Source organism: Rutilus rutilus (assembly GCF_951802725.1).
Source record: "Rutilus rutilus genome assembly, chromosome: 1".
In the NCBI taxonomy this organism is placed as follows: domain Eukaryota; kingdom Metazoa; phylum Chordata; class Actinopteri; order Cypriniformes; family Leuciscidae; genus Rutilus; species Rutilus rutilus.
The window spans coordinates 37,866,573-37,891,723 of NC_140209.1; the positions used below are offsets into that span (position 1 = coordinate 37,866,573).

Consider the following 25,151-nt stretch of genomic DNA (forward strand, 5'->3'; position numbering starts at 1 on the left):
GAATTGCAAGATATAAAGTCAGAATTGTGTGAAATAAAGTCGCAATTGCTTCTTATAAAGTCTAAGTGAATTATTATTTAACCTTTACATTATTTGTTGAACCATGGCATTAATACAAACTACAATAGTGACTAGGCTGCTTGTCGGTTCGCTGACACCGCGCCGCCTCCCTCTCTTAACGTTACTGTGTCCCGCACAAAACATTTGTTTGTTGTATAAGTCATAAGATAGATGTGTCCATTAATTTGATTATTAGATTTGATTGTGCATTAGCCTCACATATGACTGACTTTGCTGTATGCAGGCAGCGATGTGATGATGCCTGATATGAACTTGGGTTGAATGAACTGTTAATTCATACATTAACTGAATGAATAGATAAACATATATGCCACATTGATAGGTCACAGCCTACCCATGACAATATTTCACCGCACGTTACTGGAGTACAACCAAGGTCAAAAGCTAAATCATATTTGTCATCCGCTGCCATTTATTTGTTTATTTATTATGTTTATGCAGACTGTTTCTGGTTAGTGTCTTAAACATATTGCTGTTGTACTGTTTACCTCTTGTCTTAAGACTATTACCATGCCTGTCATGCCTGTGTTAAATATAACCTTGACATTGCATTACCTTATCATAGCGCAGGATGGGGGCTATAAGTCCTGGAATCCCATAATGGTTATAACTGTAAGTCCATGAACGTGATGTAACGGAGCTAAATGACATGTAATAGGACGTGTCTTGCAGAAGAGTGTCTTATAACGAACAGAGTCTTTATTATAGAGTCATGGAAATCTTCAGACTCTAAGTATCTGTGTGTTTGTATCTGTTTGTCTTCCAGACAAACTGTCAGTCAGTGGTGGAGATTTTAAGGGAGTGTTTGTTCACACTTGGCAGGTTTGGTGCAATTAAAACGAACTCTGGTGTGATCGCTCTGTTAGTGTGGTTAATTTGAATTAAGTGTGAATGCTGCCATCCGAACCTTGGTGTGCACTGTGCACCAAACCAAACAAACTCTGGTGCAGTTTGACTGAAATATGAACTCAACTGGACCAAAGACATCTGAACAAACCAAAAACAAGATGTGTCACAAGATGCATACCTGGTTTTGCATGCTTGGTAAGTTCTTGGTAAGTTTTGTATCTTTGGGTTAGTAGTTAAAAATGACAGTAATGAGTAAATGTATTCATTGAATCATTTACTCAACCGATTTGTTCACAAACACTGATGCTGTGACTCATTTCGAAGGCTGCGCCCTCCAGAGGTCCACATAGAAAAGCATCCATTATAAAATTGACTGTTATTCTCCGTAATAACTGTAATTTCTTTCTTACTTTAGAATGTAATTTACATTTACATTTATGCATTTGGCAGGCGCTTTTATTCAAAGCGACTTACATTGCATTTCAAGGTACACATTTGCATTCTTATCAGTTCTTATGGCTTTTCTAAAATGAGAAAGCTCTGTGTTGCTGTTGCTTTTTTTTGGGGAACTTTTTTCAATGAAAAGGGAAAAACAAACAATGTTTTGTTTGAAAATCTACCTTCTTGTTTATTGAATTGTTGTTAATTAACACATTCATACGGTCTCTGCCTTTTTACTCCCAGAACTTATCAGAAAGCCATCATTGCTAGTTCTAACATGATTCATTTCCTGAAGGTGTATGGCAGTTACACACTCTTGCTCCTGTGAAGTTATTTACTTATTTAGTGTAGTGTTTGCATAAATGTAATGTTTGACATACAGTAACATCCATTAATTCTCAGAAAGATACATAAAGTCACCAAGAAATCAAAGTTGACAATTCTTATTTTTTTTTTATGGAATATTGCAGTATTTATTATAAATTATTCCTCTGTACAATTATTCTTTTTTTTTATTCATATGCTCTCATAATTTTTAATCAACATAACTTCCCCTTCTCTGTTGACGTGCCAACTGGTGTGAGGGCCTACATTTCTTCTTGTTCGTTTCATGCTGACTTTAACAGTTAGTCAGCTCAAAACAAAATAGTTACAATGATTGTTATTAATAATAACAATATTTAAAAAATGGCAACTTATTATTAGCAGTAGTAGTATTATAATAGATATTCATAAATATTTATTTTTGTTGACTGATTAATTATTGCGTCAAAAACCAGGAATAAAACAATAATTTAAAACGCACATCTGAATATGTGTACCATACTACATGCATTTCACCTGCTTCTGTTTTTCTTTTTAAAGGGATACTCCACTTTAAAATGAAAATTCTGTCATCATATACTCACCCTCATGTTGTTTCAATCCTTTATGAATTTCTTTCTTCTGCTGAACAGAAAGGAAGATATTTAGAAGAGTGTCAGTAACCAGACAGTTTCCGGTCTCATTGACTTCCATAGTAGGATAAAAATATACTATGGAAGTCAATGAGACCAGAAACTGTCTGGTTACTGACATTCTTCTAAATATCTTCCTTTCTGTTCAGCAGAAGAAAGAAATTCATAAAGGATTGAAACAACATGAGGGTGAGTATATGATGACAGAATTTTCATTTTAAAGTGGAGTAGGCTATCCCTTTAACATGAGTACAACCCATTTGGCAACTAATGCACGATTTAATTGGTGTATCTCAAAAGCATCTTGTATTACTTGTTTTTCCGGGCACAAGCTTATGAGACTTAATTTAAATGCAACTGGATTGTTGTAAATCAGCCACAAGAAAACACACCTGCCATAAGCTAACTGTAGTGCAATTCCAACGGCTATTAAGCAAGATAAGTAGCGTGTGCTGAGAATACCTCACTCGTGACTGAATCGTGAATGTTGCCGTCTATGTGTGTGTGGTTGTTTGCATATGTCCGTGCTCAGCACATGTCCATGTCAGATAGAGTTACTGGATTAAGGACTGATGAGTCTAACTGATCCCAAACGTCAACCAGCTACTACAGTGCCTATCCACCCCGTATCCTCAAACTCCCTTTCACGTGACTCGCTCCATCTCTCCGACTCTGTCATACTGTCTCTGCATGGCGTAACCACTTAGTTTGATTGATTACTACTGGGTGCTGTGTAGCTTTTGTCTTCAAAATATGAAGCAAACAAAAATAGGCCTAAATAAAATGTAAGTTTTAAGTCAAATCAAAGTGGTGCCAAACTGACAGCCTGCAGTGATAAGTTCATTGCACTTTTATAACCACTTTATTTACCACAAACATGTTGCTACATGCACATTCAAATATTTTTTTATTATGTTTTACAAGAATTTTAATAAGTGTTTTATTGAGATGTTTAAAATCAGCACACACATTTTGATTTTGTCACATACTGTTTGCTCTCCTGATTTGAGACTGTTATCGGGATCTTGACATGGCTAAGCTTGTTAAATCTCTCAGGAAAGTCTCTCTCAGATGAGACATGACTCTCATGCTCCCTATAGAAAGAGGACATTGAAGCTGAAGATCCTGTTCACTATTGCATTAAAAGACTATTTAGAGGTTTAAACTAATATTACCTAATATCGAACTGACTTGTATATAATGTATCTTCATTTCTATATTGGCCAACTGTTTAGTAATAGTATAACAGTCTGAGGAACCCTAAATGAGGCAGTCTTGAGTTGCAGAAATGACTTGTTCTGAACTTTGTGACATTACAGAGTTAAATGTATCAGCCTGTAATTTCCAGTATTGGTAGATGACATTACTTAGAGTTCTTGGATAAACTTGGTAGGTCCATTTTGTAAGTTCCATTCCTCATGATATGATTGCTGTAGATCTGAGAGCTCAAACTCTGCTTTGGGCTCCTGAAACACCAAATAAGGCTCACTGAGTGAAGTTGTGGTCCCTCTCTCTGCTGTGGTACTGCTGGATCTTTGCTCTGTTGTTATATCGGGGCTATTGTGTTTCAGTTGTGAGCGGATCTGGCAGAATGCTGATGCTTACAGTTTGCTTATTTAGGAGGAGAGGAGCCCCTACAAACACGCACATGCACACACACACACACACACACACACACACACACACACACACACACACACACACACACACACACGTCTGGTTCGCTATCTTTGTGTGGACTCTCCATATAGGCATAATGGTTTTTATACTGTACAAACTCAAACTGTATATTTTGACCCCTTACACTAATACACTAACCCCCTAAACCCTTCACAGAAAACTTTATGCATTTTTACATAAAAAATTTTTAAATAAAAAAACATAACTTAGTATGATTTATAAGCCGTTTTCCTCATGGAGACTAAAAATGTCCCCACAAGGACAAGGATTTCAGTTATTGCCATCTTTGGGGGGACATTATGGACATTGATTTCATTCACCAGGACACACACACACACACACACACACACTCCTCTTTGATGCAGCACTCTTGGAGGGCTCCCATGGGTAGGCCATCGACCACATGCCAGGTCCATGTTGTGTATGGGTGATAAGATGATGATGTCATTATTTATGTATGAGTAAAGCTGTAATTGTGTTGTTATGGCAACTTGGTGACTAGGTAACCACATCTGTAGAGTCATGAATGATAATTTGGGAAGGCGTGTTCTGACCTGTCTTGTTTGGGTAATTTCATGTATTACAGCTGAGTGTGACTAGCAAGATGTTGGCTTACAGTCTGTGTCTGTATCAGACCAGATGCATTAGCTCCACTTGTTCTTCAGGTTCTTCATGCTATTGTTCAGAAATTACTGTCTTTACTGTTTCTGTGGGTTCCCAGAGATACCTAAAATGAACAATAATACTAATTTCTAAATGGAATTAATAGTTTTCCCTTAAAATAGGTTCCTCTGACCATCAACATATATTTGACAGATAGTACTGTATCATTAACAATATCCAATAAAGTATTTTTTGTTTGGTGTTATTCTTGCCAAATCAAACTGCAAAAAAATAATAATATTATAATTACTAAATAAAAATATATTGCAGCATTGTTTTATACACCGAGGATAGTAAGAAATGTTTCTTGAGCCCAGCTCGTCATATCAGAGTGATTTCTGAAGGATCATGTGACACTGAAGACTGGAGTACTGATGCTGAAAATTCAGCTTTAACATCACAGGAATAGATGACATTACACAATATATTAAAACTTCACAATATGACTGTTTTTATACTGTATTTTTTTACAGCCTTGATGAGCACAGGAGACTTATTTTAAATGCATCAAAAATCTTACCAACAGCAAACTTATGACTGATGAAAATATCTGATACACTATTATTCAGTTTACTCATTACAGCAAAACAATCTGGCAAATTTAAGCTGGTCTAATCATTTTTGTGAGTTCGGCAATTGTTATTTACCGTTTCTTACTTGTGTTGTTTACTTAAAATGTGTTGTAGTATGCCAATACTAATAATATACTCAAATACACCTGTGTTGGTGTTGATGGATCAGCTTGTCTGATAAATGGCTTGCCCTAAAAAGACTGCTGAGATGAGCTGCACTTCAGAGGTGTAGAGTGTCAGTGCAAGAGGACTTTCCCAAATTCAGAAGCTCACTAAAGCAGGTCATGGAGTATACACTTACACTGATAAATAGGAAAGGTAAATGCTAATTTTGCAGGTTTGCAGAACAGGGTCTAAATAGGTGTTGATGATTGCTGAATGAAAGTATTTACCATTTATCTCTAGATATCTGACACCTCGGTCTGTCGAGCGGATGATCAAAGAACTCTTTTATTTGCTTTCTGACAGTGCCATGTCCTCGGGGAAGTGATGAGGACGATACTCAAACATATTATTCGAGGAACCTGCTGTAATTTGTTCTTCTGATCAATCAAACGTTTCTTCGGTTGGGACTCCACCCTTGTTTTCCAAATTGAGGCATTGAAATCATCTTGATCATATACACCAGGAATTATTTATTCTGCCTACTTCAAACATCCAAAGTGACAAAACTGGAGTTGATGATATGGACAAAATGGAAAATGTAGCCCAGGAGTCCAGAGCTGAACGCATAGCTCGCTACAAAGCAGAGAGACGGCGAGAGCTGGCTGAACGTTTTGGCAGCCAGGAAGAGGAGCTTCCATCCAAGTGGTCGAGAAGAGACAGGGAAGGACGCGGTGTCCGTGACTCTAACTATGTGGAAAAGTCTGTTTCAGGAGGAATGAATGGAGGGATGGGGAGGAATGGACGAACACCATTAGAGGAACGGCCTGTTCCTGCAATGATCTCCAATGGATGCAAGGTGAACACCAGTGGAGAGAACACACACCAAAACAGGTGAGCTTTCCTGAGGCTTTAGAGCATGAAAGATTTGTGTCATTTATCCGAATTACTTTCTTAAAACACATTCCTGGGTTTATTGTGGACATAAATTAGGCATTATGTATTGTGAGGGAGTTGCATCCTCTGCAAATATTAACTAGATCACACGGGACTTCCAGCTTTGGATATATTCTAATCCTCACAAGATAAAATTTCTGCTAAAAATAGGCCTAAATTTAAGATTGATCTATTTGAATTACATATAACATTTCCATCCATTTGGAATACACTGTTTCGACAATAAACAATCTAATAAAGTTAATGTGATGCATATCTGTCAGTCATGCATAAAAGAAACATGTAAGATTTTCACTCAAAAAATCATGGCATAGTTTATTATTAAATTATCTATTTTAATTGTATTTTATTTTATTTAAATAATCATATTTTCAAAAAGCATTTAGTCAAACTGCTTAGAATCAGCACAAATCTATTCATTGTGAAAATGATTACATTTATTCAGTTAAAAACTATAGTTAAAATATGGCTAGCTGTGGAACAAGCCATATTACATAAGTCAAAATGTATGAGATTGAAACAAACTGGATTTATTGATAAATATATACAGCTGGTCATTGTGTACACGTTCAGTTTATAGTGAATACTACAGAAATCTTACCTGTTCATCAAACTCTATAATCCAAATGGATGCAAAAATGATATGCAAGTCAAATAAATAAATCTCAAATTTCGACCTAAACATTTTTTTTTTAGAGTAATCATTTTTTGCAAGCAACATTTTCATCATTCTCTATATCTACGCCATTCCTCCTGTGCATGTCTCTCAGCTGTCCCTGCCTTGCACACTTTATTTCCTCCAGTTGAAGTCCTCTGTCTCTCTCAATCACCCTCTCCAGGGAATGTTTGTTGGGCTCGTCTGGTACAGTGGATGGGGAAAACCCTCCAGACTCCCATGGGCCCTCAACCCCTGACACACGCCAGTTACACACTCATGTATCAGTAGGCCAGCTGAAGAGCGCTCTTCTACAGCAAACCTCGAGCCCTGCTCCGTCTAATAGAGTGTAGGGAGTGTGTCTCAGTGTGTGTGTTCATTTCCTGCTTCATTCTGTTTGTATTGCCACAGGCAAAGACATTTTCAGTTATCTCTAACACCACTATTGTGCATAATAATAATATTTCATGAAAGGTACACTATGTAACTTCTGGCCCTTTAGCGGTTAAAAAAACAAAACTACATTTTGCGGTACAACATTGTTTTGGTTGCTAGGGTATGAGGGTATAAAGCTATAAAGCTTTACGCTTTTACAACATTTCAAATCCCTCAGTTCTCGCCATATCCAAAAAGCCAAGCCAATGTTGATTCTTGTTTTATTACGAGCTCTGTCGCGCTCTCTTTTTGCCCGCAGACTCTCCTCTGTTCGGCGTTTTTTAGCTGCTTCATGCCAATCTTTCCCAGTCGTTGTGAACGACAGCTAACCTATGCTACTCTTGCACCATACACACGTCAAAGTAGCCAGAGCAACTTTTCTCTATATGAGACGGGCCGAATTTCCAGAGAAAACCATCCCGCCCCGTCTAAAATATAAATATACGTTTTGGAAGGAGGATTGATGATGTACTGACTCGTTATTTAAATTCTGAATAAAAAAAATGTACATGGTGTACCTTTAAGTATCCACCTATTTCTAATTTGCTGCAAAATACACTTAAATTAGACAGATACACGTTTCAACAGCCAACTATATATTTTAATGCCATTCAAAAGATTAGGGTCAGTAAGATTTTTTTTTTAAGTGAGAGTAAAGACATTTATAACATTACAAAATATATATTTTTAATCTTTTTATTTTATCAAAAGTGACAGTAAAGAAATTTATAATGTTACAAAAGATTTATATTTCAAATAAAAGCTGTTCTTTTGAACTTTCTATTCATTAAGTATCCTGAAAAGATGTATCACAGTTTCACACAAATATTAGACTGCACAACTGTTTAATCGACTTGCAGCAATTAATAAATGGCATTTATTCACATATCTAGGAGTCACACCATATTAAAAAATAATAATAATTATGTTAAAGTAGTTTTTAAAAGTAAGTTTCTAATATGTTTAACAGTGTTTTAGCTACTCTTTGTTGGCTGGATATGTGCCCTTGCATTTCATATCAGTTTTAGGGTATCTCTTTATGTAATGAATTGTATTATGTGCACATTTTGCGGTGCTAACATAATGCTAATGTGTACCTGTAGTTTTGGCACCATGGTGACAGTGTGATTGATGCTGTCTAACATCTTACCATCTTCAGTGTGCTGTGAGAAGTAGTAGTGTCCTTTTTCTAATCTTTTCCTTTGACTCAATCCTTCTTTCTCTGTTTCTGTTTCCCTTCACAAACACACATTCTTCTTCTCCGCCATCTGTTCTGGTCTGTGTACTCAAACATTAGCACCACTGATGGTGGCGTGGTGGCCTTGACTCTTGACCTAGCGGTTCAACCAAGTGCCGAGGGAAGTCGTCGGCGCACCCGTCGATACATGCCAGGGGATCCTGCAGGGAGTCGCAAAAACAGTGAACGTTTCCGTACTCAACCCATCACAGCTTGTGAGATAAAGGAGAGTTGTGGGTATGGAGACAGCAGTTGCTTACTACCTAGACACACTAACTTAGTTGGGTGTTATGATTGTCATTAACCTTTTTTTAATGTGACAAAAAACATTAAGACATGCACATGCTGTATTATATATAGTAAAAAAACTATAAAATAAAGAAAATATAAAAAAATAAAATAAAGTTCAAAAGATCAGCATTTATTTGAAGTATAAATCTTTGGTAAGTGTGTATATATATATATATATATACAATATAAATGCTGATCTTTTGAACTTTATTCATCAAAGAATCCTGAAAAATATTAGTCACAGTTTCTACAAAAATATTAAGCAGAGCAACTGTTTTTCACATTAATAATAAGAACGATTTTTTGAGGATCAAATCATCATATTAGAATGATTTATGGAGGATCATGTGACACTGAAGACAGGAATAATGGCTGCTTTATCATCACAGGAATATTTACACTAAGTGAAAATTCATGTGATGATAAAGCAGCCATTATTCCAGTCTTCAGTGTCACATGATCCTTCATAAATCATTCTAATATGATGATTTGATGAATGATGATTTAAAAATATATATATATTTATTTATAATAAATGCTACTCCAAGTCGATTTGCAGTGAGAAAAGGGAAAAGAATGAGTTCGGTAAAAAGCGGATTGGAACTTGGTTCGGCTAACGGCACACGTCTTACTCTCCATGCAGGATTTCTTTTGTTATTTTGTCTAGCTCAATCAGATAACGGTGGGCCTCTGCCTCTGCCAACATTGCGGGCTACTTGAACTTGGTGTAAATAGACACTAGGCATATTAAAATCGAAAACAGATTCAATTGTAATAATATTTCACAATGTTACGCTTTTTTACTGTATTTTGAGATCAAGAGCTCATTATATATTGACATATCTTAAGTAACATTTCAGCACTTTCTTTCACTTACCATATTTTACTATTAATTATTTTAAAAACTAGGTTTAAACGTTATTGGATCAGGAAAATACACCCTGCATAGCAACAAATAAATGTTTAAGAAAGTGCTGTGTGTGTGTTTGTTGATATTTAGTCATTTAAGAGTAAAATCCTTTCACTATCATAAATACCTGGAAGATATTAACAGATGCCAGATATCATACTCAGCACAGTCCTTTCCTTTGAGTCAGAAAATGAGTTCAGCATGTACCTTGTGCTTGATAGGATCATCAAACAGGGTGTGTGTGTAAGAGCTCATAGTTTTAATAGTTAGCATTATGTCATGCATATAACCTGCACAGATGTGTCTGAGTGAGTGTGTGTCACAAAGCAGATCTAGTGTGATCTAGTGTGAAGTCATCTTAATACTTTTTTCTGTATACCATGTATGATGTGTATCACTTACTTTGCATGAGAAAGACTGAGTGAGCAGTGAATGTGAGTTTGATTTTGTGATCCTTCCTTTTACTTTGAGACTTCTCATAAAGTTCTTCATTTCACAGAACAATGGACGATGGAAATCAGGACACCTCGCAAAGTAAGTGCTTAACCTACAATTTTACACTGTAAAAAATGATAAGCAACTAAAAGCCAACATTAAGTCTTTTGCTGCTTTTTAATTTCAGTTAAAATAAAGTGGTGCCAAAGTAAAAACCTGTAGGTGAGAAACTCTGAAAACTCATTAAATCGAGTAGACATTATTGTGAGAAGTTAAATTGATGAAAACAGAGATGATTTTATAATATTGAAGCATTTTTATGAAGTGTTTCAGAAGTGAAATTCAGTATTCATACACTATACCGTTAAAAAGTTTGGGGTCGGAAAGATTTTCAGCATCATTACTCCAGTCTTCAGTGTCACATGATCCTTCAGAAATCATAATAATATGCTGATTTGCTGCTCAAGAGTTTATAATTACAACATTTATTTGAAATAAAAGTATTTTGTAACAATGTAAAAGTCTTTACTGTCACTACCGATCAATTTAATGCATCCTTGCTAAATAGAAGTTTTATTTTTTTCAACAAAAAAACAATCTTACTGACCCCAAGCCTTTGAACGGTAGTGTGTGTGTGTGTGTATATAGAGGCGTATATGGAGGAGTTTTTTTTTGCAACTCTACCGCTACATAGTACCATTGCAATGCAATACACATAGTAAACCAAAACATAAACACACTCTTATACACTTTTACTCATGCAAGTGGATACTGTCATAAACAGTTATAATGACCTCTGTTTTATTACTGGTGAGTGGATAAATCTTACAAGGCTGTATTAGAGAAAGCTTAAAGTGTTATAAATATAAGCCATGCTTTTTAGGACAGTAATTTAGTGACACTCACATAATAATCTAATTCCTTAAAAACACATTTAGTATAAAACTTAACATGGGGAAAGGAGGAATGTTGTGTGTATTAGGTTTAGGGTTAGGGGATAGAATATGCAGTTTGTACAGAATAAAAATCATGTCTATGGAAAGTCCCCATGGAAACACAACGTGTGTGTGTGTGTGTGTGTGTGTGTGTGTGTGTGTGTGTGTGTGTGTGTGTGTGTGTGTGTGTGTGTGTGTGTGTGTGTGTGTGTGTGTGTGTGTGTGTGTGTGTGTGTGTGTGTGTGTGTGTGTGTGTGTGTGTGTGTGTGTGTGTGTGTGTGTGTGTTTGAGATCAGCAATAAATCTGCCAGTCAAGAGAAGTGTACGCACAGGTGAAGAATACATCTGCCAGACTGTTTGTGCATTTGGCCAAACACAGAGCAATGAGTTTATGAGCGCGTGAGAGAACATGTATGATATGTTTGTTAGTCATTTAGTGATCTCACACAGAAATTTCACCATCATGATCTCAGGTGAATCAAATGCGTATAGGTTTAGATAGCTATAGTTTGTGGACAAATTAATTAGTCCCCAGAACTAAGCTAAATCTGACAACCTTTTTTAGGGATGTCCTTAATTGCAAAAATCTTTCTGAAAAAACAAAATGTCTTTTAGCGGTAGCGTGTGAATTACAGTTACGTAACCTTTCTACTATATAAAACAGTATGTTATGTCCTCAATTAGATATGCATGTGTGTGTGTGTGTGTGTGAATCAGCAGGATCCGTTCAGATTGCGCCACAAGTAATGCAGTCTGTTATGATGTGTCAGTTTCGATTAGCTTGGCATTTCTGTTGCTCTAAAATGCATGTGTGTGACTTGAGATATTTTGCCCTGTGTAATGTTGTGCTTGCTGTTTTTCTTGCAGTGGATGTAAAGACAGATGACAGAGCCAAGATGAGTGTAGCTGCCAAGATGTCTCTGTTTAAAGTAGGTGAAACAAGAGCCCACCGTATCTCTTTAGCAACTGCTGCTGCCTGAATAGAAAAAGGTCATTGCCATGGATGGAAACACACACACACACACACACACACACACACACACACACACACACACACACACACACACACACACACACACACACACACACACACACACACACACACACCTTGTATATATTTACCCTTTTGGGGACTTCCCAATTTACTGTTCTTAATAAAAGCTTATTATAATTACTTTAGACTACACTTACCATTACCATAAAATACACCTTTTAATGTATTAGTATTAGCACTTTTATGACCTGGTATTTCTCATGTGTCAGAAATTACACACATAGAACTCATTCTCACATACAAAAATGTTTTTAATCTTGAGGATAAAGTATATTTATACATTTTAAAAAGCATTGTGATACTGAAAATGAATGTTGAATGCACTGTCATTTATTTTACTAGGTATTTCTAATAATTTTGGAGTAATCTCTCTCTTTCTCTTTCTGCTCCAGTATGTTTTTTCCTCTCTGTTCTTATGCTTTGTGTTTGGGTCGTAGGTGGTAATAGGACACCTGGAGTGTTTGGTTACCGTATGACCCACTGGGTTTCATTTGTTACTGTGACTTCCTTACCTAGACTATCAGAGCAGGATCTATTTAATTCATCCTGTAACTGACCCATTTCACCAGAGACAGAGATATGAAAAAATTGCATTGCAATGTGAAACAGAAAATACAGGGATTGTTCTCCTAACAATGACAATTGTGCCATTAACTCACTCACATATTGATGTGACAAATGATATTCATTTCTTACATGGAACACACAAGTCATTCTTTTTATGTACAATGAAAGTGAATTGTGACTAAATATGGGGTGACACGTCTTCACACAGCGTACAGTATTATCATATTCAAAGTATATGGCAACATGAATGATGTTGCAAATATGCAATGACTTCTAACATAAATGAGTTTATGAGTTTACCTTTTTGGTCAGTTTTTGAGTTTGATGGCCCCTAGTCACCATTCACTTTCATTGAATGGAAAAGAGCAGCGTGAACATTCTTTTAAACCTCTCCTGTTGTGATTCATGGAAGAGAGAAAATCAAACAGATTTGGTGAAGCATGAAGTATTTGTGTAAATAAAAAGGAATTTAAAGTAATTACGTTTCTCTACGCAGTTAAAAATTATGTTTTGAATCGACACATTTAAATTTTTCAAATTACAATGCCGTTCAAAAATTTGAAAGAAGTCTCTTATGTTCACCAATGCTGCACATTTTTGATCAAAAATACAATAAAAACAGTAATACTGTGAAATATATATATATATATATATATATATATATATATATATATATATTTTTTTTTTAAATATTTATTTATTTTAAAATGTAATTTATTCCTGTGAATTTTCAGCATCATTACTCCAGTCTTCAGTGTCACATGATCCTTTAGAAATCATTGTAATATGATGATTTGCTGCCCAAGAAACATTTCTTATTATTATCAATGTTGAAAAAAATGGTGCTGCTTAATATTTTTGTGGAAAACATTTGATACATTTTTCAGGATTATTTAGAAAAATGAAAGGTCAAAAGAACAGCATTTCTTTTTTAAAATATAAATATTTTGTAACATTTAAAAATTTCTTATTGTCACTGTTAATCAATTTAATGCTTTGTTCCTTAATAAAATCATTCATTTCTTACTTATCAAAAAAGTAAAAGTGACTTTTTTGGTCAACTGTATCTCTTGGTGAATTATTAACATTTGTCGCTCTCTCTCTTTTAATTCCACCATTTAAATATTTTTATTACATTGTTGTTTTTCTATCAGGAATTGGAGAAGACAGCTTCACCCGAGGCGTCCTTGTTCCTCAAACCTCGCTCCAGTAATAGTTTCCATGAGCGCAGAGCTCGCCGTAACAACGATCCTCGAGCACTCACTCAGCCAATCACCTTTGAGGAAACAGTGATGGCAGCGAGGTGGGCAGGACTTCATTATACAACATGCTAATTTCTTGCACTTTAATATGTCTTTAAATCTCTATCTGCGCTTACAGCAGAAGTGCCACTGCCAATTTAAGAAGTGCTTCTGAGATTAAAAACAAATGAATGGCCTAATTCACTGTCTATTGTTCCTCCTTCAGTCCTCATTTGGGTGAGGCAGGTGAGCCTGAGGCAGAGGTGGAGGATGATGCTGGCACTAAACTGTCTATGAGTGAGAAACTGGCTCTCTTCAACAAACTGTCTCAGCCCATATTGGGTGCTGTGGGGAGTCCCGTGAGAGACGGCAGCCCACTAGAGGCCTCTGAGAGACGCAGACAGAAGGGTGCGCGCTACCGCACACAGCCCATCACTGTGGATGAGGTCAATTTGGTAAGTATATTTGGCGTGCATGAACATATAGCTCATTTGCCACTTGTCCAGTCATCATGTTGTTTTTAATCAGTGTGTGTCAGCTTCAGATCTGGTGACAATGATAACATTCTGATGAATTTCCATGCTGGCTTATGCTGGTTAGTGCTAGCCATCAAAAATAAAAGTTAGGTTTTTCTTTCTTTTCTTGTTTGAAGGTTAAATGTATCAATGTTTAGTAAGTTTTATGATTAAAACAAGGTGAAATCATTTAATTCAAGATACATTTTCTAAAATTAATCATATTATCTTTAAAAAAAAAAATATATATATATATATATATATATATATAAATAATAATTAAAAATAATTCAAATAAAAACAATAAAAAAGGAAAAAACTTTTTATTTTATGTTTATGAGTTTCATTCATTTTTCAGATAATTGGAACTTCTGGTAAAAAAAAATAATAAAAAATATATATATATATATATATAAATAATAATTAAAATAAAAACAATAAAAAAGGAAAAACACCGAAAAAATATTTTATTTTTATTTTATGTTCATGAGTTTCATTAATTTTTCAGATAATTGGAACTTCCGGTAATTGGTTTGTTTTTCAGCATTTTGGACTTTTTTATTGTCAGTTAGCTTAAAACAGTTTATTTAAGCAATAACCGATACATTTCATCCACAATAAATCTTATTACCTTAATCATTTTGCTCTGTTAAATTATTTTTGTGTGAAGGATGTTCAGATATTTTCTACTAGAAAATAAAGTAGAAATATTGGATATTGGGAAGAAGATTTGTTTCCCTGCAAAACTTTCATTGAACACAAAAGTCATGCTTAAGCAACCTGCTGATGACACCAGCATCCAAAACACAACACAAGCCATTTTTCTTGTGACTTTAACTTCTAGAGTACCTTCTCTGTCTTTTCCAGAGATGTTTATAAGCCTTTCTTCCACTTTAGCTTCAGAAAGAGCCTGTTCAGCTTCCTCGTCTTCATCTGACGCCTCACCTCTCTGACCGACAGCAAGCTGAGTCCATCAACCTGAAGCCCAGTGAAGTGTGTCTCTCTGGGCCGAGCTCTTCACAGGAGAGGCGTTCCTCCTCCGAACTCACCTCATCACCCCATCTGAAGCTTACAGCAGGCAGCAACTCCCAGAATGCAGCGCAGATTAAAGGCATCTTGAAAAAGAGCTCTTCCGAGGGAGTGGTATGGAGGAGTGGAACCAGAGACAGGGACGACCTGAATGGACACGGCCTGGAGAAGAATGGGGGAGAGAGGAGGGAGAGGGAGGTGAAAGAGGAGAGGCATATGTCAGCCGCGGGTCCATCTCCGGCCCGTCTCTCCAGCGCTCCCTGGAGGCAGAGGGGAAGGAAGGAAGAACACGGCAGAACACGGAGATCTGCGCCGAAGCCTGAGGAATGTCCATCCCTTTCAGAAGACCTCCAGATCACAGAACAGAGCAGAGACTCAGACATCACTGACAGGTTCTCTCGCTTTCAATCTCTTGCTTTTTATGTTTGTTGTCAGATATACAGTACCATTCATTTTGGGCCAGTAAGAGCGACTTGACTTGACTTAAAAAAAAAAAAGGAATTATTACTATTTGCTTTTATTCGGCAAGGATGCATTAAATTTGTGAAAAGTGATAGTTTGAAGATTGAAGATTGAAGATTTTGAACTTTATATTCATCAAAGAATCCTGTAAAGTTTGTATCAGGGTTTCCACAAAAATATTAAGCAGCACAACTGTTTTCAACATTGATAATAATAAGAAATGTTTCTTGAGCAGCAAGTCATCATATCAGAGTGATTTCTGAAGGATCATGTGACACTGAAGACTGGAGTAATGATGCTGAAAATTCAGCACAGGAATAAATTACATTTTAAAATATATTCCAATAGAAAACAGTTATTTAAATGTAAATAATATTTCACAATATTACTGTTTTTACTGTATTTTTGATCAAATTAATGTAGCCTTAGTGAGCATAAGAGACTAGGGTTAAGTGGAGTAAATATATATTTTTGTGAAAATATATTAACCTAATATAAATATAGCACCCCTTCACAGTCAGTTTTTCAAAGATTATTGGATCAAAAGGTAGAAAATTGGTTCATTGCTGGCTTGAAACTTTGCAAATCCAATACCGATATGGTGGCCAGAGTTGGGTTGTTACTCTAAAAAAAGTAATTAATCACTAAACCACTAATTACATCTTCAACAGTGTGATTAGATTGCTCTACTAATTACTCTCTCTATAAAGTATTACTTATTACTAATTACTTTCTAAATCCCACATCAACCTCAACCAGTTGCACAACACAAGGATAGACATGAATCTGCTACAAAGTTATTCTTGAGCTGGCCAAAGTTTTTAAAGGTAGAAGTTCACAGAAGTGCTCCTGTACCAAAGCTGTATACTCATGCCATTGTGGTAATAATACATAGAGAGAGTCTCATGTTAATACCCCAAAGCATTGCTAAGATACTGCCTAATTTCCTGATTTGTGTACTGAGTACTCACCATAAAAATAGCCGCTGCGCTACTTTTAAACAACATAGTATGAGGATTATGTACCTCAAATTAGATGACAATCTGATGAAATCTATCCACCTTATTTTTAACATAAGTACAGGCATCGCCATTTGTTACACACAAGGCTGTTTTTATTTCTTACAAAAACAGTCTGTTATGCTGCTTGCTATTGCAAACTGGTATTTGTTATTATATTATTTTAATTTATGGTATGATATGGTATGTTTTTGACCAAATTCATCACGGTTTGGCTCCTATTAAATGAGAAAGTCTTTTTCACAGGCTGACAGACTCAAGAGTAACTAAAGAAGAAGAGGAGGAGCAAAGTGCTAAGGCAAGGTGCAATATCAGTGTAAACAGTGGGCCACAGGTGTGTGTATATGAGATGCTAATTTAATTGTGTTTTTACAGACAACTGAAATACCAAAGCATATTTAACTAGGTGATATTGACTAGGAGGTTTATTTGTTGTTCTGTGTGTAAATAAATACATCAGCATGTGTGTTTGTGGTCAAATGTATGCTAGCATGCAGTATGTGAGTCACAACTCAATATCTTTGTTCTCCCTGATTTCCACACTGCCCCCTGTAGGATGAGACTGTCAGTACAGCTGAATCTACTCCCCAAACTCAATGCTGGGTAAGATTGCTATGTGAGTTTATACAGAATGTGTTTCAGTTACTTTAACTGACTTAATGATCATACATTGTTGCTTATAACTTTGTGTTAAAAAGTGAGATTTTATTAGTCATTGTCTCTCTCTGTGTTCATTCTATTTGACTGAGCATATTGTTGTTGTTGTTGTTGTAGTATGAGATTTTATTAGTCAATCACCCTCTCCTCTTCTCTCCTCCTCTCTCCTCTTCTCTCCTCTCCTCTTCTCTCCTCTTCTCTCCTCTCCTCTTCTCTCCTCCTCTCTCCTCTTCTCTCCTCTCCTCTTCTCTCCTCTTCTCTCCTCTCCTCTTCTCTCCTCCTCTCTCCTCTCCTCTCCTCTCCTCTCCTCTCCTCTTCTCTCCTCCTCTCTCCTCTTCTCTCCTCTCCTCTTCTCTCCTCCTCTCTCCTCTTCTCTCCTCTCCTCTTCTCTCCTCTTCTCTCCTCTCCTCTTCTCTCCTCCTCTTTCCTCTCCTCTTCTCTCCTCTTCTCCTCCTCTCCTCTCCTCTCCTCTCTCCTCTCCTCCTTTCTCCTCTTCTCTCCTCCTCTCTCCTCTCCTCTCTCTCTCTTCTCCTCTCTCCTCTTTCCCCTCATTTCCTCTCCTCCTCTCCCCTCCTCCTCTCTCCTCTCTTCTTTTCCTCCTCTCTCCTCTCCTCTCCCCTCCTCCTCTCTCCCCTCCTCTCCTCTCCTCTCCTCTCCTCTCCTCTCCTCTCCTCTCCTCTCCTCTCCTCTCCTCTCCTCTCCTCTCCTCTCTCCCCTCCTTTCCTCTCCTTTCCTCTCCTCATCTCCTCTCCTCTCCCCTCCTCCTCTCTCCTCTCCTCCTTTCTCCTCTCCTCCTCTCTCCTCCTTCCTCTCCTCTCTCCCTCCTCCCTCCTCTTCGCTCTCCCTTCCTTTCTTCTCCCCTCATCTTCTCTCCTCTCCTCTCCTCTCCTCTCCTCTCCTCTCCTCTCCTCTCCTCTCCACTCCTCTCCTCTCCTCTCCTCTCCTCTCCTCTCCACTCCACTCAGGAGCCTGTGTTTTCCTCTGTATACTCTCGTTCAAGCACCACACCTCAATATGTGATGTTGTTTAATGAGGTGAGGATTTTATTAATGTGTCAATGTGATGAATGTGTCTATAAACTGTTATTGCTCTATGCATGTGCTTTTCAATAAAACATTTGTTTTTCTGTTTTCCTGTATAGTGTGTCCTGAATGTGTTAATTTGGCTGCCTTGTCCTTTTAAAATCCATTTTGTTTTGTCCACAGAAAATGTTTGAGTGACTTTACTGTCAATTATGGCATGTCAATTATTTGATTTGACTTCGACCAGTAGACCTAAAAATTGATCATCCTCTTTCTCTCGCCCTCTCTAGAGGAGTCTTTCTTATGAAGCTCAAGAGGTTTCCACATCCACTCAAAGCCATCCACAGGTAGTTTTAAGATATTCATACACTACTGTTTTTTTTTTTTTTTTTGCAAGGACACATTAAATTGATCAAAAGTGAAAGTAAAGACTGTTATAAAATTGTTACAAAAGATTTTTATTTCAAATAAATGCTGTTCATTTGAACTGTCTAGTCATCAAAGAATCCTGAAAAAAAAAATAGTATCACAGTTTCCACAAAAATATTAAGCTGTACAACTGTTTTCAACATTGATAATAATAAGACATGTTTCTTGAGCAACAAATCAGCATATTACAATGATTTCTGAAGGATCGTGTGAAACTGAAGACTGGAGTAATGATGCTGAAAATTCAGCTTTGCCGTCACATTAAAATTAGATATTAGATATTAGAATATCAACTAATTCATTTCTTTCTGTTATTTCAGGAAATCTGTGAGGAGGAAGACTCTCCCAAACTCATCTTTACAGAGACACAAACCATTTGCACCAGTGAAGTGCAAGAGAGTCAGATGTTTGGTACTAAGATGGCTAAAGAGGTCATGACCTCTGACCCCGGCTCACTGCCAGCGTGTCCTACCACTGGAGGAGACACAGAGCCAGACCTCAGCACTCTCTGTCAGACCAACACGCCAATGTAAAGTCAGCGTCTGTGTGTACATGTATATCTGAGGGATTTCTCAATGTGATTAGATACAGGTTTAATGCTCTATGTGTGTGTTTAGTTTGAGCTCAGCTGTAGCTGAACACAGGCGCTCAGTACGGCCGTCCCGCAGGACTCAGGGTTCGAGGAATCCATTACGTGCTCTTGCTGCTCGAGACGATATCCAGCAGGATTTCATGCAGCCTGAGGAAAACAGCGAAATGGAGAATAATACAGGTTAAAATATAGATTTATTTTTAAACCGTTTTATCTTCCTGGTCTTTTACTTGTGTTTTAAGTGTTTTAATTTTTTAGAGTCAGATGATTAAAATGTTTTATCATGATTAATCAAATGTCTTAAACATATTTAGCATCATCATACTTCTTTCAATCACAATTTTTTTTTTTTTTTTTTTATATATATCTTTATTTTCCCTAAAGTTATGAAAAATTCTAACTGCACCCCAGCTGATGTCACTTCCTCTGGAAAAGTGAGCAGACCCATAGTGCCATACAACAAACTCATGCTCATCCAGGTTAAAGGTATGATAATGTTTCTAATATTCATCTGATGTTCTTCAGAATATATTATAGTACACTAGAGAGTAAAAATACAGTAAAAACAGCAATACTGTGAAATATTATTACAATACTGTTTTCTATTTGAATATATTTTAAAATGTAATTTATTCCTGTGATGTCAAAGCTGAATTTTCAGCATAATTCCTCCAGTCAGTGTCACATGATCCTTCAGAAATCACTCTAATATGATGATTTGCTTCATGTTGAAAACAGTTGTGCTGCTTAATATGATATTTATTTTTCAGGATTCTTTGATGAATAGAAAGCTCAAAAGAACAGTATTTATTTGAAATAGAAATCTTTTGCAATATTATACATTTCTTTACTGTCACTTTTGTTTAAAATGAAGGCATCCTTGCTAAATAAAAATATTACAAACTTTTTCAAGTTCTACATTGTTTGTAATAGTCATGGAAGCACACTTGATTTGTAAAGTTTCCATGCTTGGAAGTTCCATAATATCCTGAGAGTTTCTTGCGAGAGCAATGCAGGTAATGTTTTCTATGCATGTGTGTGTTTATCCAGGATGGAGGCAGGTGCAGGTGCGGTTGGTGGAGCCGGTGTCACACTCTCTTAACAGTGGCGACTGCTTTCTGCTGGTGACACCCTCAAACTGCTTCCTCTGGACCGGCAAACTCTCCAACACCATCGAGAGAGAAAAGGTACCATCAGTTCACACAGAAACAGAGTGATTCCTGTTAAAGCCAGTGCAAGTATTGTCGCATCCTCAACAGTATATTTCGGGTGTAGAATAAAATATGAAATACTTGGGAATATTGTTTTTTATTAATACATTTTATTTTATTTATACATTTTAATGAAATATTAATTTATTATTATTCAGCTCAGATGAGACTCAAATATTACATTTAATTAAAATGCATTTCTAAAAAAAATGTTGGTGTCAGTTTTTCGTATTTATTTCCTGGATGTTGACTAATGGTGTGTTCTAGGCGTCTGAAATGGCCTCATTGATTGTGACCCAGAGGGATATGGGTTGTCAAGCAACGGGCGTCGTTCACCTGGATGAAGGTGTAAATACAGACAGCCTGCAGGCAGCAGAGTTCTGGAACCTTCTCGGGGGACAGACCCAGTATAAAGGCAAGAGCCGTACAGTACACCCCACAGGAAATATCCCATCAAAAACAACACTTTTATTTCCCAAAACTGTTCAAATGACATTTGTATGTTTATGGGGGCGTATCACTTTGCAGGTCCACACAGTACAGATGATGATGAGCACTATGAGAGAGCCATATCAGAGTCAAACTGTATTTATAGGCTGCAGGGGGACAGACTCAGCCCCCATGAGCAGGCCTGGGCTGCCGTACCACACCTCACTCTACTGAACTCCTCTCAGGTCCTGATCCCAAGCCATTTACTATTAAAGAATAAATGGCATGCACTTTATAATACACTTTATAACTGCTTGTGATTACACATGACAAAACTGCTATTTAAGGTGGTTGGTTACATTTATTGACAGTGCTTTTTCCGTTTCAGACTCTGCTGTTTGACTTCGGCAGCGAGCTCTATTTGTGGCATGGGAAAGACGTCGGCCCCAGTGAGAGGAAACTGGCCCTTCAGCTGGCTCAGCAGGTTTGGGACGGAGCGTATGACTACAGCAACTGCAGGATCAACCCTCTGGATCCCTCTGGTGGCAGTGCCCACATTCCCAAGTAGGTTCACTGTAATGGGAGATTCTTCGTATCCAGCTACAGTGTGGTCCAAAAGTCCATTAGTGAAAATGCTTCTGTTTTGCATTCCTTTTAATGAGTAAGAATTATATTATCAGTATAACAACTTGAATTAACGTTTATATGAATATCAGAACGTCTCAGTATTTGCTCTGTCTCCTTTGTTTTAATGACTGCAGCACTTAAGCTGCATGAACAACGTAAGTTTGTATGACTGTATAAATGATGTAAAACGTATATAACAAGTTATATTAATGCCATTATATATACTGTATGTATATATATATATATATATATATATATTGTTCCACTGAAGGAATAAAGATAATTAATTGAATTTTAGGATGCAAGCAGAAAGAGCTTATTGCTTGTATTCACCAACAAATGTACTTATTTGTGTGTTCAGGCAGGGAACTGGACGGCCAGACTGGGCACTTTTTGGCCGTGTGTTTGACCAAAATGAGACGGTACTGTTCAAAGAGAAGTTTGCTAACTCATTTGAGCAGACAAAAGTGAACAAAAATCACATCGAACCTTTCATACAAGAGGAGGAGCAGGTGAGGAGGCTTACATACATGTTATAATAACAAAAATATCTCAGGTTCCTCTTTATACCTATGACTAGGGCTGCACAATATATCTAAATAATCAAAATATTGCAAATGGACATATTGCGATATGCTAAATGATAACTACTAAATGACAGCTAAAAGATTTTAATACTTCAAAAAGTTACGGAAAGTCAAAATTTTAGTGACAAAAACACATGACTGTTACATATGCATAATGTTAAAAAGAGTTAAGCCGCAGAGACGTTCTGATCCTGAAATCAGTTCTCTTCCGTAGCTAACTGTATATGGCCAAATACACACAAAATTGTCAAAATGCCATCTTGGTGAGTATTCACGTAATCAGTCAGTTATGTCTTAAGTTAACGTAAACAGTTGAGGAATAAAACGCATGTGTAACAGTATATTGGATCCGTGCCTTAGCTCTTAAAGTGACAGAAGCCTAATAAACCTGCTGCCGTCTGTGTTTTTATTATTAATCAAACAACAAAAGACAAAGAGAAAATCACTCACTGCTCTTGACTGAATAACTTTTATAGCTTTAATAAGAATCAGTGTTTATTTCATTCATACAGTGAAGACTAAGCAGTTTTATTTTTACATTTGTTTATTCAATTTCTCTTTTGTACATTATCGTATCGCATATCCCATTATTTAACGAGCTATCGCATATCGCACTTTTCTTCAATATCGTGCAGCCCTACCTATGACTTCCATCATCCTTAGGGGCCATTCACACAGAACACGTTTTTGCTTTGAAAAACGCGAGCACCGCATTCTTAGAACGCCGTGTCATGCACGCGACGCTGCAAAGACTCGAGCGCAAACACGTCCGTCTAGCATGTGTTTACATAGAAAAACAATGGACAAGTGGCGCAGTGGAATGGAAAAAAACACTGGCCCTGAAACAGTTTCAGATTTTTGTTATATTATTACAGCCCTCTAGTGATCAGGTTTCACTTTTAAATCATTTTATGTTCTCTCTTTCTAGCTCTATAATCTTTTCCGTCTTTTCTACAGACCCCCTCACTCATATCATCTCCTCAGCCAGTGTCAGCTGAGCAGTGGTCATGTGATGCCAGAGCTCTCTTCGGTGGAGTCTGTCTCTCAGCGGTGTCCCAAATCGTTCTGGATGGTGTGGATGTACGAAGGGGACGAGACATGGTCACTCTGAGTGATGGTCAGCAGGTGGAGTTACGCACACTTGCGGTGAAATCGTGGCTTATTTCAGAGAGTGAGGAGTGTGAGGTTGCCCCAGAGAGCTTGGGACAGTTTAGTGAGGGCTGCACATACGCTACACGCTGGACTTACAGCCTCACAGCGTTAGGTGAGTTAATGCACACGTATATATTTGATTTAAGTCAGTTTCCTATGTGCATGTTATAGATTTTGCATATGTTGCATATGTTTCATTTTGTGTGTTTTGATCTCATAATGCTCAACCGAAATGTCATAACTGGACCATCCGGTGAAAACGACTTCTCTCTAGTGACATATGCAGGACTTATCCAAACATTTAGTCTGCTAAATGTCTTTATCAATGTCGTTACTGTCACTTTTGATCAATTTAATGCATCCTTGCTATATAAATGTATTCATTTCTTTAATTTCTACTGTATTACTGCATTACTAATTGATACAATATTACTGGTTTTGCTTTATTTTGAATCAAAATAAGGGAGCCTTGATGAACATAAGAGACTTCTTTTAAAAACATAAAAAAATCTTACCAATCTTACATTTTTGAACGGTAGTGTATATTATTTATACAAGAACATTTTTGAAAATTAGTGTGTTTGAGAATTTAAATACTTTGTATATTTATTCTACTATTATTTAACAGGGGATCAGATGGCAAGAGGTCAGGAACTATCTGCTCTTTTCATCTGGAAGGGACGGCACTCCAATGCCAGTGGGCGGGACTTGTCACCAGCGCTGACTAATCAGTGTAGTTCTCAGGTGTTTGTAACAGAAGGGGAGGAGCCGCCCTGTTTTCTGCAGCTGTTCCAGGGAGGAATGGTCATTTATAGACAACACAGCAGAGACACAGGTCTGGTCATTGAAAAATCTAATCCTCTTCTCTACTATGGATCCACTTATTACATCTGACAATATAGGTTTGGTATGTGTTTCAGGAGGCTGGCATCTGTTCTGTGTGAGGGGTGATGTGTCTGTAGAGGGCAGTCTGTTAGAGGTCCCATGCTCCTGCTCCAGTCTGAGGTCTCGTGGCTCATTGGTCTTGCTGAACAGCCAGCAGGGGGCGATCTACCTGTGGCATGGCTGCAAAGCCCACAGCAAAGCACGTCAGGTGGCCAAGCAGACCGTCCAACGCCCCACACAGATGTGAGCCACACCTTTAACATTATGTAAAAAGTATCAATCCATGACACCGGATGAATGATTGTGATCGATTTCATGTGATTGATTGTAATGGTTAGGTGCCCACCTGAGCTGAGTCTGAGAACTGGCAGCTTTATGAATGTCCAGGAAGTGGAGGAGGGGAAAGAGCCCGCAGAATTCTGGAATGCTATTGGACCACAGGACAAGAAGTCATATGACTGCATGCTACAAGGT

At 37.2% G+C, this 25,151-nt stretch overlaps 1 protein-coding gene across 1 annotated transcript in view; it reads left to right on the forward strand.

The window, feature by feature from the left end:
• Window positions 1–25,151, forward strand: part of svilc (supervillin c) — a 31,941-nt gene that overhangs the window by 2,513 nt on the left and 4,277 nt on the right. Inside the window, exons 2-25 of the mRNA XM_084407448.1 lie at window positions 5,711–6,238; window positions 7,141–7,305; window positions 8,689–8,865; window positions 10,329–10,363; window positions 12,067–12,128; window positions 13,975–14,123; window positions 14,288–14,516; window positions 15,474–15,997; window positions 17,333–17,420; window positions 17,642–17,689; window positions 18,709–18,777; window positions 19,056–19,112; window positions 19,515–19,723; window positions 19,812–19,966; window positions 20,171–20,272; window positions 20,837–20,973; window positions 21,265–21,421; window positions 21,526–21,671; window positions 21,815–21,990; window positions 22,415–22,565; window positions 23,598–23,904; window positions 24,421–24,627; window positions 24,713–24,920; window positions 25,016–25,149. Of these exons, the coding sequence (XP_084263574.1) occupies window positions 5,928–6,238; window positions 7,141–7,305; window positions 8,689–8,865; window positions 10,329–10,363; window positions 12,067–12,128; window positions 13,975–14,123; window positions 14,288–14,516; window positions 15,474–15,997; window positions 17,333–17,420; window positions 17,642–17,689; window positions 18,709–18,777; window positions 19,056–19,112; window positions 19,515–19,723; window positions 19,812–19,966; window positions 20,171–20,272; window positions 20,837–20,973; window positions 21,265–21,421; window positions 21,526–21,671; window positions 21,815–21,990; window positions 22,415–22,565; window positions 23,598–23,904; window positions 24,421–24,627; window positions 24,713–24,920; window positions 25,016–25,149 (4,003 nt within the window). The 5' untranslated portion in view covers window positions 5,711–5,927. The remainder of the gene's footprint in view (window positions 1–5,710; window positions 6,239–7,140; window positions 7,306–8,688; window positions 8,866–10,328; window positions 10,364–12,066; window positions 12,129–13,974; window positions 14,124–14,287; window positions 14,517–15,473; window positions 15,998–17,332; window positions 17,421–17,641; window positions 17,690–18,708; window positions 18,778–19,055; window positions 19,113–19,514; window positions 19,724–19,811; window positions 19,967–20,170; window positions 20,273–20,836; window positions 20,974–21,264; window positions 21,422–21,525; window positions 21,672–21,814; window positions 21,991–22,414; window positions 22,566–23,597; window positions 23,905–24,420; window positions 24,628–24,712; window positions 24,921–25,015; window positions 25,150–25,151) is intronic.